The following is a 12,219-nucleotide window of genomic DNA, read 5'->3' as shown; positions in this document are numbered from 1 at the left end:
AAGAAAACCTAAAGCAAGCAATGAACTGTTTTTAAAAACAAAGCTGAGAGATTGTGTTCCATTGAGGACCAAGGTTCATTGAAAAGCCCTGGCCCACAGCTGTGCTTCCTGCTAAAATGCAGATTGGGTGCAATATAGGTAGTGGTAGTGGCAGTGGGGTGTGTGTGTCACAGAGAGAGGGAGAGAGGAGAAACAAGATCAAGATTGTGAAATGCTTTTGCCCTTTGAACACAGTACATCCACAATTCAGTTTATCTCAAACACCATTTTAAAGGCAAACCACAGCTTTTTTTAAATGGATGAACCAGACTTTATTTGAACACTTGAAAAAATTATGAACATTACAAAAGGCGTATTAAAACATACCCATGTCTGAAGAGGCACAACTTTCTGCAGTAGAAAAAAAGGCACAACGAACTGAAATACTATATATACACAGTATATCTTTAAATTAGGCTACCGAACACAGCAAAATTCAGAAGGCAAGGCAGTACTGTACACGTGGTTCATAATCTACACCATTAAAAAACTACAACCATTCAAAATCATTTTAAGAAATTTAAACACACCTTGTGTGTGCCTATACAGTGGGCCCGCCACCTACGCAAGGGTTTGGTTCCGGGGGTCCACATGCAAAGGCAGCATCGTGTAAAGTCAGGAACCCCATGAATGCCCCTCCTGCCCTGTGGGGCACAGGGCTGCTAACTGGGTTCTTGGAAGGTTTCAGGAGGGCCCTGGGAGCTCTTTCCCTGGCAGGAAAACCCACTGGGTGCACAAGTGGGGGTGGAAATAAATAACTGGAGAGTGGGGAATAGTGCACTTCCCCCACTCTTCATTTATTTATTTGCCCCTCCACTTCCAGCCCATTTTAAGTTTGCAATCGCTAAGTTGTGGGCCCACTCTGTGTGTGTGTGTGTGTGTGCGCACGTGCACGTACCAGTGTATTCTACATCACCAATTTCTATGCAATACTGCCTTCAGTTAACTTTTGAATGCTAACAGTTCTAATTGCAAAGACTTGCTGACTAGGGTAAAAGGAAAGCTCAACAATTTGAGGACACAGAAATGTGTGGCTTTGAAATAGGCACTTTTTACATTCTTTTTCAACAAACTCTTGCGCACTGTGAAACAGATTTTGATTGCTAGAGTACTTTTTTGTACGCAACGGGGTAGGGGGTGGGAAAATCAATTTCAGAAACATTCTAGCATGATGTTTGAAGACACCTTCCCCATCATTTGTCTGAATGTAAAAACAAGAGAAAGATTGAAATATGAAGATACTGACTCTGTCCGGAACGCAACAAGTGTCTGCTTAAAGCAATGCAATGCAAATTGCTCCTCATACCATCTTCAGGGCAGATCAACTCCCCGCACTGCTGAAGCCCCAGGGAAAGAACATAGAATCTTTACATATGGCTTGCTCAACAGCACATCACAGGAAAGTGTCAGGCTCCATGCTCAGGATTTCATGGCTCCTGCTCCCACGCTCCCTCAGTTCATTAGAACGCATTGCTACATCAACAATGCTGCTTCTGCCAGGATAGAACCCAGACTCACCTGCAAATTTAAGCAGACTCATACAAATGACACAGGAGCAGTCAGAGGGAAAACCCTGATCGTCAGGCTCCCAGAGTCTCCATGGGAAGTCAAAAGACATAAACAAGCAGTCTGTTCACTTAGCTCTCACCAAGTAGCATAGTAACAGCACTGTATCCATTTTGTTTAGTCTGCAGAGGGGTCTGAAATGTGAGGGCGCCATGCTTTAACAGAACCTCAAGGGTGCGTGGATGTCCGCCTTTCGCTGCCAGATGTAGAGCCGTAAAGCCTTCCTCATCGGGGTCGTTTACATTCTCTGGGCTGACTAGCTCCTCTACTACTTCCCAATGTCCATTGCCAGCAGCAAAGTGCAGCGCCGTCCTCTTGGAAGGCCCCTTGGCCAGGACATTGGCACCTTCTTCAACCAGCAACTTGGTGGTCGATAAGTGGCCCCTGCAGGCTGCCAGGTGGAGTGCAGTGCAGCCTTCAGCCGTCGTCGCTTCTACGTCTGCCCCCCGGTTGAGGAGCATCCTCGAAGTGCCCGTGTGTCCGGTTTCAGCAGCGACATGGAGAGCGGTGTGGAGCGAGGCGTTTCTGATGTTGACATCCGACTTCAGGTCCACAAGTGTACGAGCTACTCTGTAATGCCCTCTCTGGGCTGCCAGGTGCAAAGGGGTTCTCCCATCCACTGTCTGTGCATTCACATTCACCCCGGACTGCTTGGCAAGAAGCTTCACGATGGACAGGTGACCTTGCCAGGCTGCATAATGCAAAGGCACCCAGCCTTCCTTCCCTTTGATATCTGCATTAACCCCTCTTCTCAGGAAGATGCGCACAATGTTCTCTTGGCCATACTGGCAGGCCACATGGATGGGAGCTCTTCCTTCAAAGTCTACTTCGTTCAGCGAGGCATTCTTCTCCAGAAGAAGCCTGGTGCTCAGCTCATCCCCGTTCAGCGCAGCAAAGTGAAGTGCCGTCCACTGGTCCTCATCCTTAGCGTTGACGTTGATTTTCCTCGCCAGGAGCAGCTCCACAATGCTTTTATTCTTCTTCTCTATGGCCATGTGGAGGGGTGTGGAGCCTCTCTTGTTGGTCAGGTTGGGGTTGGCATTGTAAAGAAGGAGCCACTTGACACACTCTTCTTGGCCAGACTCAACAGCCAAATGCAGGAGGCTATAGTTCCCATCCAAAACGAGGTCAACGTCCTGCGGCTGGAGGATCTTCATCAGTTTGCCAGTGTCTCCAGATGCAATTGCCTCAGCCAGCTTTCTTTTCTGAATGTCTGTTGAACCAAGATCTGGAGAAGCAAAGAGCAACATTAGACTTCCATGACAACCATGCATTAAAGGCACAAGAGAAATAAATAAATGGCAGCTCTACTCTTCATGCTACCAATCGGAATGTTCAGCATGAAGCCAAAGTGTAGGAAGCACCGCCTCTTCCCCCGCTCCCATCTTTTTGCACACTGGGCAGGTGCCAACATGTCCATCTTCCACCTGGATTGTACTACTCATGCTGTGGGTAGGAGGGTTATCAGCTTTTGGGGCACATTACTCATGCAGCTTGCTAGGATCCCGTGTACTTGGTGTCTGCTGCACACGCACACACAGCTAGGACCATTATGCTTCTAGCAATTTAGTGAAGTTCTATTGCTTTTCCAGGGAAAAGATGGGTGTCCAACATCATGAAATAGACTTTACAAAACACACTCTCCAATCCTCATATGCAGATAAGGCTCCTAATCCTCAGAACAATGAAGGCCAACTCATAGTCAAGCATTCAACTCTGTGTTGTGCCTCAACTATCTGACTGCAACGCTGCCTGACTTTCTAAAAAAACCAAAAGAACTATCTGACTGCAATATGATTTGATGTGCCACAAATATAAACTCAGCTATCCAGGCAATATTCCTGTAGCTGAAAATATTCCTACCACAATTATGAAAATTATCACCAAAGTTCAGTGGTAGAAGATCATATGCTCAATTGCTGGCATCTTCAATCAAAAGAGGACCAATGCAGTGGCCCTCCTAAAGACCCTGGAGAGCCAGTGCCAGAATAGATAATACTGGGCTAGATGGACTACTAGCCTGACAGCTGCCTGTGTTCCCTATGCAGATTCATTAGCTCAGGTTGCACAATGCATTCTTCATACTATCACCTCCCTAGGAACACTCAGGACACATTTCATGGAAAGAAGCCTTTGACCCTCAAATGCCTATGTTTTAAGGCAGAACTGGAGAAACTCTGACCCTCCAGATGTTGCTGGACTATAACTCCCATCTTCCCTAAGCCATGTTGGCTGGTACTGATGGAGTTCAACAACACCTGAAAGGCTAAAGGTTCCCCAGCCCAGTTTTAAGGTCTTGGCAGAATTGTGGTGTGCAATTGGTTTGCTATCAAACAAGCAAGATAAAGATCAGGCAACCCCTTTGAGGTGGAGGCTAACTTCACAACAGAAAGCCTAAGTCTATTGATTTCAATGGGCTTACTCTGAATATGACTTAGTTGGGTATCACCCCAAGAGACATCATGATCATTGCTCACAACTTCTTTGAAAGCCTATGAAAATGAGGGGGAGCAATGATTGATATGCAACATCTTAAAACACACAGCCAGCTGATTGCCATGGAAAAATGAGGGAGCGGACTTTGTGCTGGCTGTGCCACATCCTCCCACAAATGATCATCTCATGGAAAAGCTGCCTTCAATATAGGACATGAGAAACCACTAACTCCCACAGCCACCCAGTCCCAACACACACCCAAAATTCGTTTTTCCAAGTTATTGTTTGCTAAAACTATAAAACCCTTACCACTTTCGGAATTCTCTCTCTCAAATGACAGTGATAGGGAACCACGTGAAGAAAAGGCAGAGTCTACTGAGGACACTCCTGAAAGCCTCTTGTCGCTGGAAGCAAGCCTAGATTCAGAAGCGCTACGGCTGAGTTCTTCCGGCTCTTCTGTTTGTGAAATTCCCGAGTCAAGTTGGGACAACAACTCTGAAAGGCTGTAATCCTTAGATGAGGAAGGTTCAGACCCTTGCTTTAGCTGGGATAGTCCGGGCAGCTCCTGGAACAAAGGGGGTGGGGGTGGGAGAGGGAGGAAATTATAAATTGAAAGTACTTGTCAAATGTTACCCAGGAGGGGAAGACGGCACCAATATCAAGTTATCTCTATTTTTCACATACAGTACTGCTCAAATACATACCTTGGGGTAAGTCCGAGTATCCTTGGTATCCTCCTGAACTATCAATTCCTTGTTTTCAGTCTCTGGCTTTTCACAAAGGTCTTCTGTTTCAGAAGTAATTTCTTTAAAACAAAAACAAAGGCCAAAGATTAGATTTATACTAGCAGAAGATGTGTATATTTCTCATATGCCACAATCTCTTTCTGAATAACTGGCCAGCTGCTAGAGGATACTGCTTCCTACTTAGAAGTTTGGTCAACCACTCTATATAACATTATCATAATTTTTGAATCAAGGTGTTGTTGATCCAAACTCCCACTGCTACAGCAACATATTTCCCCAATGTGCCTTACTTCCTCTGTGTAAGCAATTAACTCTGCGGAGAATTTCTGCCCTGTAAAGACTGTATTATGTCACCACAAAACCTACTGAGATGGAATAGAGTATGCCAGTTGCACAACATAGCAGGTTATGGAGCCATGTTCAAATCCGTCACGAGGAGAGAAGATTAGTTGTTGTGCCAAGTGAAGGATTTGCACCCCCACCCCAGCATGCTTTTGTGCAAACACACACACACAGCTTCAAGAAAACAGAATGCTGAACCAGATCCAGCAAGGCTCTTCCTGTAACAGAAATTGCAGAAGGCTCTTATCCGCAAAGTTAACTGTAACATAAGGAAGCTGCACAAACTGCAATATGGCAGTAAAACCACATTCAATCATCTGCTGTAGCATTTCGGACTATGCTGATACTTCAACCTGCTTTTTAAGGCTAATCAAACATGACCTTAACTTACTCTTCGTGACACCTCTGTCATGCTACGGAAGACACAGTAAGAAAAAACAGACATCTAACATTTTACCTGGGATTTTAAGGATCAAAGCGTTAAACCTAGGCAGCAACTTGGGGAGCTAGCCAGATCATTTGACATCTAAATCAACACTTTCATGATCGTACAAGTTCTTGTATAATCCCTTCCCTGTAGTGAGGAAGTGCCCCATACTTCTGCCTGCGCAAAAGAGTGGGTTGGGTATACTTTGCATTCATCATTTTTACAAGATTTTGGTGGAGCTCTACCAGGGATTAGTATAGTCCCGAACACTGAAATGACTCACTGGGTTTGCCAACTAGTCGGTAAAAAGTTTACCTTGAAATGTTGGCCTTTTGCTAGGATCGTCTTGCCAGCACTTTTGCATCAGTTTGATCAAGCTGTTACACGCATGAGGTCTGGATCTGGAGACAGCTGGCAACTCTGGGCGGTGGCCATTCACTACTTTCACCATAATATGTAGAATATTATTCTCTTCTGCAAAGGAAAAGGCACAACTTAAGATTACTCTGAGAACTGAAGCAGCCTCTGACCAATATCACAGATCACCTTAATCAGAGTCCTCTTTCCTGCTAGGGTTCTCTTTCTAGAAGAGAGAGGTACGCATTTCAACTGACTCAAAGGTCTCATAGGTTAGGGTCTCTGGATCAGCTGGTAATGACAGAAGGTACCATATTTTTTGCTCTATAAGACTCACTTTTTCCTTCCTAAAAAGTAAGGGGAAATGTGTGTGCATCTTATGGAGCAAATGCAGGCTGCGCAGCTATCACAGAAGCCAGAACAGCAAGAGGGATTGCTGCTTTCACTGCGCAGTGATCCCTCTTGCTGTTCTGGCTTCTGAGATTCAGAATATTTTTTTTCTTGTTTTCCTCCTCCAAAAACTAGGTGCGTCTTGTGGTCTGGTGCATCTTATAGAGCGAAAAATACGGTATGTTGCCTGGCTCCCTACATACATTGTTTCAGGTTAAAGTAAAGACTGCCTGCTCTTTACTTACATGATGTTGAGGTCTGAACAGCTTGGCTAACTGTTAAGAGGACACTGGTGGATGCAACATGTCCCCATCTATTCATATGAGGGTAGATGCAATAACACTTTTGTTCCTTATCAAGCCTGACACTCTATGGTCTCCAGTCTGGCTTTCAGTGCAGAAATAATAGCTGAGGTTTCCTCAAAGCTATGCATGAAAGGTGTGGTGTTAAGCAGCTAGAACAGATGTATAATTGGCAGTGATGAAGCTTGGGCATTCTGAAGGCTAGTCTCATCAGGGTGGGCATACACACACTTGAGGAGGACTTTTGTTTGATGTGCTCATCTAAAATATGATCCATTAAACAAGTATTTATTTGCTTACCTGAAAAGGGCTTTTTCTGTGTGAGAACTCCCCAGATAACAATGGAAAAGCTGCAAATAGAAACATCAGTTAATGTTAACTTTATAAAAATCATAGGATGCACTCTCTCTTTCTTGATTACTGTTAGGCTGTCTAGTGCTAATCATCCCAGGCCATCAAATACAAATTAGGTATGCTAGAATTGAGAATGGGTGTCGAAAGAACGTAAGAATTGTCTTTGTAGACCAGACCAAGATCTATCCTGGTGCCATCCAGGTATTTATTGGACTACAAGTCCTATTAGTCCTAGCCTGCGTGGTCAGTAGTCATGGATGATAGTTGTAGTCCAACAACTTCTGGAAAACCCTGTTCTAATTATGCCTTGTGTACAAAAATTACTTTGTATTCCTTGTCCTGAATCTACAGCTGATCAACTTCACTTTTGGAGCACAGAAAGAGATGTTACACACCCATTGTGCTTGCATACTGCGTCTCCACAGCCTGTTGATAATGTCACCTTTGGGCTGGACAGTAATGAAACATGATAACTGAAACAGCACTCGTTACACAGTGCATGAACCTTGCTTTTAATGCCTCTCAAGTGGCTTGGCATGTTGTGGTGTAACCCAGATCAGCTTGACCCAGATGGCACCAAAGAAAATTAGGAGGTCTGGAAAATGATCAACTGGGTTCCAACACTGCTTCCTAAAGAATCAAGAAATATCTGCAGATGTGACCTTGGTTTTGCCAGTTCAAGAAGGAATTCAAACACAGGTTGATTTATCAAAATTTTGGCTGGCATGAGACAAGTGCATTGCATTAAAGCTACAATGACTCCCTTAGGTATCTCCCGAGTTTTGAAGAGTTGGCCTTTGTGTCCTGTTTTGTTGATATTCCATTGTAACAAAATGGTTAAACAAAATATCAATTCTAAGGATTTCCTGAGAGTTTAATTCTACCAGAGTTAACTAGCAAATACTGGAGAGAAATAGATGCACTGAGGAAGAAAAGTACAAACCTGTAGACATCATGTTTAGTATCAAAGTACCGGGTCTTCTCTTTAATGCGTTCTGGAGGCAGGTATGCTATAGTGCCACAAAGCCCATCCATGCTGAGATCGTGTGAATGTGAAAGGCCATTGCACTTGGCTAATCCAAAGTCTGAAATCTGATAATAATAATAAAAAAGAGTTCCAGTTAGTCTGCAAAATCATTTCTGCATGTGTGGTTGCACAAACACAGTGGTTTAGAGCATTGGAGAAAGTTGGGCTTAAGTGCTTACTCTGAGCCTCACAAATCAGTACTGTTTGTCCCTCCCAAGCAAGAAAACTTGCTGATGTCTGCTAAATGTTATGCGAGGAAATAATTTTATGAAAGAGATACAGTTTGCCTGTAGAAATTGCAGCAACTTTGCATACCCAGCGAGTGACAAAAAAAGGATTCTTCATTCCAAAAAAGAAATGAAAGCGATAACTGGTGCGCACCAGGCAGATGGCTATGGAAAGAATAAGCAAGTAACAGCAAGCACTTCTTAAGAGTTTACACACACCCAATTATGTTTAAGTGTCAAAACAAAATAAATCCATAGATTTTCTTCCAGGATTTTGCTTAGGAGATTCAAAGGGAGGGAGCTGGAAGGAGACAGAAAAGTCAACAGCCTTATAAACAGAACTGTTAATGGTCCACACATTTGAAGCCTTTCTGCACAAGGCTAAGCAGAGGCCTTATTATTCTACCTCCTCAGACACTTGTTTTTTTCTAGCTATCTAGGAATGTAGTGCAAGACATTGCAAACCTAGGGAAATACTTATAAGTTAGGTGACTGTTGCACCAATGAGGATCAGTTTAAGAGAGATTTATCTTTGTAGTTATGTACTTGGAACAAAATGATGTGCAACAGAGGGAAGAACAGGAGATGAAAGAAAGAGAAAGGAATTGAAGGTTACTGACTGCTTCTGGTTAAAGATTACTTTATTTTCATTTGTAATTTGCCAATCCTGAAGCTCAGGGCAAGTAATGTTTAATAAGTACACACCACTGCAAAGCACTTACATTGTTGTTGTTGTTAAGTTAGTTGGCCTGATAGGAGAAATGACAGTATGGGTTGGTGGGGGGGGGGGGAATAATCTAATGGGAAACAACAGCAAAGACGTTTCCGAAGCAGTTAGATGCACAGGGTGGAGAAGGAAGTGGGGAAAGATTCAACGTATTTGTCCCTGAATGTAAATATCCAGACACACCCTGAGTTCACATATTTTTGAAGCAAGGGCTTTTATAGTGATTCCTGAAGTCCCAGCTCAAACTTCAGCCAAGCCAAGGGGAGCGGGGCAAGGTAAACTACCAAAGGCTCATGTTTTAGATACCCCCCCATGTCTCCCACACTGAGTGACAAAAGAGCTTATTTTCTAAACTTTTGTATAACTTGATTTCCACTACGGAGGAAAAATCTACTGACCAGATGCAATGGCACACAAATTTTTGGAGGACCCAGGTGCAAAAGTGACTAATTTTGGCATTATGAATCACTAGACAACGCAAACTCATCTTACAAGTCTCTGTTTTAACCAAATTGTTTTCATTATAATCAGAACACAACCAGAAGTAGAGCTGCAGCTTTGAGCATATCAGAATGCTCTGACAACTAAATCAAACTGAGTTGTGCCTTCAAGGACTCTCAAAGCCTTGGTAAGAGAGCTGCATTCTGGAAGGAGTCTTGTGGGTTTAAAATTAGATGCTTTGAAGTAAGTTTCTAACACTGAGCATGACGTTTAGTCATACAACTCCTATTAACATCAGTGGGAACCATGCAGCACACACAAAAATACAGTCATAAAAGAAGAGCTTTTAATTAGATTCAAGACACCTTCTGACATGCCTATGGGTGGCAGACAGTACAGCCAAATGCAGCAATGTAGTACTTAGAATTTTGTATTCCATCCAGTAATCTGGATGCCAGTTTGGATAGGCATGCACAGATTAGCCGAATTTTGAGGGCCTTGCTTTCACCCTTTGTACAACTTTGGGTGCAAACATCAAAGTTCTATGGGAATTCTGCAATAGTCTCCCACACAACCAGGTAATAACATTTGGCAAAGGGAGAAATGAAACCAAGTATCAAATCCCTGTTACAAATAATGTGATCTCAGGCTATTAAAATTATTGCAGAGATATGTGTGAACAGCTACAGGGAGTGACTAACTTGCAACACACATTCTTTGAACCCCATGGAAGAGAGACAAAAGCAACTGGAAGAGAGACACAGCAAGCTATGTCTCCTCACTCATATTTCCATGCAAAACACAGCTTAGACACCTATTTTCAGCTAACCTGAACTCCTCGTTCAGCTGCTCTTGCCTGTTAAATAGTCTTGGCTGGAGCCCTGTTTTGGAATGTTATAACCCCTTACAAGAACTGCTTTCAGAAAAGCAAATCAGGATTGCTAGGGTGGGCCCGGGTGGTTGCTCTATGGCTCCTTCCACTCCCAAGAACTCCAGCAACTACCTGAAGCTCTGAAGAGTCCTGTGTGTTCCCTGAGTTTTTAGACCCCTGGAGACACCCTTGAACATTATGGCACCCTCCGTGTCTCCCAATCTCAGTCCTACTCACTGCCTCCTGCTTCCTTTCACCTCTTGCCTCTGTACTTGCCACTCCCTCATCCCCATGGTCGCTATGCCTCAATGTAACTAAATTAAAGGATGCACCATTGGAATAATAAACTATTCTTCCCATGCCTCCATTTCCCCCTTCCTCAGCTGCTTGCCTGATTCTACATTAGACTGAAAGGCCCATTTTGAAGCAGGGACTGATGACACCTGTACTTTATATAGTGCCATGCACATAAAAGGCACTATAAAAAGAAGCTAAACAAACAAACACACAACTAGAAGTACTCCAACAACTTGGATTGCAATCTAACCATAAGGCTAGAACTAGAGCAGCTTCAAAGGTTATAGAACACAACTATGGAAGATGCCAAGTGGGGAATGAACAGAAAAGTCATTGGTAAGGAGTTTTATTGCACCGCACTCTAAGCCAAGGATAGCCTATCGAGTAATAAAGCTGGATTAAAAAGTAAGCCCTGCTGCTATGACTTCTGTGTGTTTAGTTGTCAGATATAGGTATGCGACTGGAGAGCTTTGAACTTGGATTCAAAAGGCACTTCTGTTTGTGAGCACTTTCTTTTGGAGAAGGGCATTATTTATGTTCCCTTCTAAAAAAAATTCCCCCAAATGCTATGGAGTTTCCTCCAACCCTCCAGAATCAGTTTTTGGGATGAGAACTTCTAAACACAAACCTCACAAATAAAATCAGAAACACATTTAAGTCCATTTCCAGGGGGGTAGTCTGGTGGGTTTTTGTTTTGTTTTGTGCAACAGAGCCTTGTGGCACCTTAATTTATTAGTCCTTAAGGTGCCTAGAGATGCTCTGTTGTTTTTACATCTAAGTAAAGAAAGCTATTCTGCTACTTTCATAAAAATGCATAGGACTTAAAACATCTATTGCATGGAACCAGCAATTATAAGTATGCAGTTATAATTGAATAGTTATATATAAATATAACTGAATATAATGTTTATATATAATATCTGTAACCAAAGCAATTTCCTGTATTCTGGCAGTGTAGCATACCATTATGTTTTTTTGGGGAACATCAAAGTTTGAGAAGATGAATTTTTAGAAAATTAAGGTGTTTTGAACTGGGAACAGAAACAAGCTCTAAACTCCTCAGCCCCCAAGGAATCCAGGCATCACTGTAACTTTAATGCTGTGCAACTATCTAAAAATCTAGGGTGCAGTTCAGATATTAATGGGAAACCATGGCTCCCCACTACATGAATGAGCTGTTTCAAGCACTGAACACACCAACTCCCTCCTGAACCATATCCATATGTTCCAAAAATCAAACATAGGCTATTTTTACAAAGATCTGTCTGTTCTCATTCACACCACAAGTAGCAAGATACTAAGCACATTACACAGGAACAGATTTTTCGCAATTAATTAGTTGAAAAAGAAACAGTGAAATCCATTTTCAGCTCTAATAGTAATTCTTGTTTTAGTGGACTGCAGATGCACCTCAGCAAGTCTGAGCAAGTAATCAGGCTCTTATAGCAAGGAGAAGGGTTTCTGCAGAATTTCCTTTCTATTTCTAAGAACATTGGCTTAGTTTTACATGTGAACCAAGGCTCCTTGTTTACAGCGATGGTTAGTTAAACAGGGCAGCTCGTTTGGCAAATTAACCTCTCTTGGTTATAAGCTACAGGATGTTTGTTATACGCCACAATTCAAGATTAATTGTGCACACCTGCATTAAAATATTCCATAAAGTATTTTAT

General features: G+C 42.8%; 1 protein-coding gene across 2 annotated transcripts in view; it reads right to left on the bottom strand.

Moving 5' to 3' along the window:
* Positions 1-286: 286 nt before the first annotated feature.
* The window catches only part of RIPK4 (receptor interacting serine/threonine kinase 4), a 28,453-nt gene continuing 16,520 nt past the window's right edge, over positions 287-12,219 (bottom strand). For both annotated transcript variants that reach the window (XM_083608751.1, XM_083608752.1), the window contains exons 3-8: positions 7,903-8,051; positions 6,906-6,955; positions 5,872-6,030; positions 4,746-4,846; positions 4,351-4,606; positions 287-2,833 (exon numbers count right to left, since the gene is read on the bottom strand). In XM_083608751.1, coding sequence (XP_083464877.1) covers positions 1,677-2,833; positions 4,351-4,606; positions 4,746-4,846; positions 5,872-6,030; positions 6,906-6,955; positions 7,903-8,051 — 1,872 coding nt within the window. In that variant the 3' untranslated portion in view covers positions 287-1,676. The remainder of the gene's footprint in view (positions 2,834-4,350; positions 4,607-4,745; positions 4,847-5,871; positions 6,031-6,905; positions 6,956-7,902; positions 8,052-12,219) is intronic.

Source organism: Podarcis filfolensis (genome assembly GCF_964270895.1).
Source record: "Podarcis filfolensis genome assembly, chromosome: 4".
Taxonomy (NCBI): domain Eukaryota; kingdom Metazoa; phylum Chordata; class Lepidosauria; order Squamata; family Lacertidae; genus Podarcis; species Podarcis filfolensis.
Note: the sequence above shows the minus strand (reverse complement) of the source record. Positions and strands in the feature narration are given on the sequence as shown.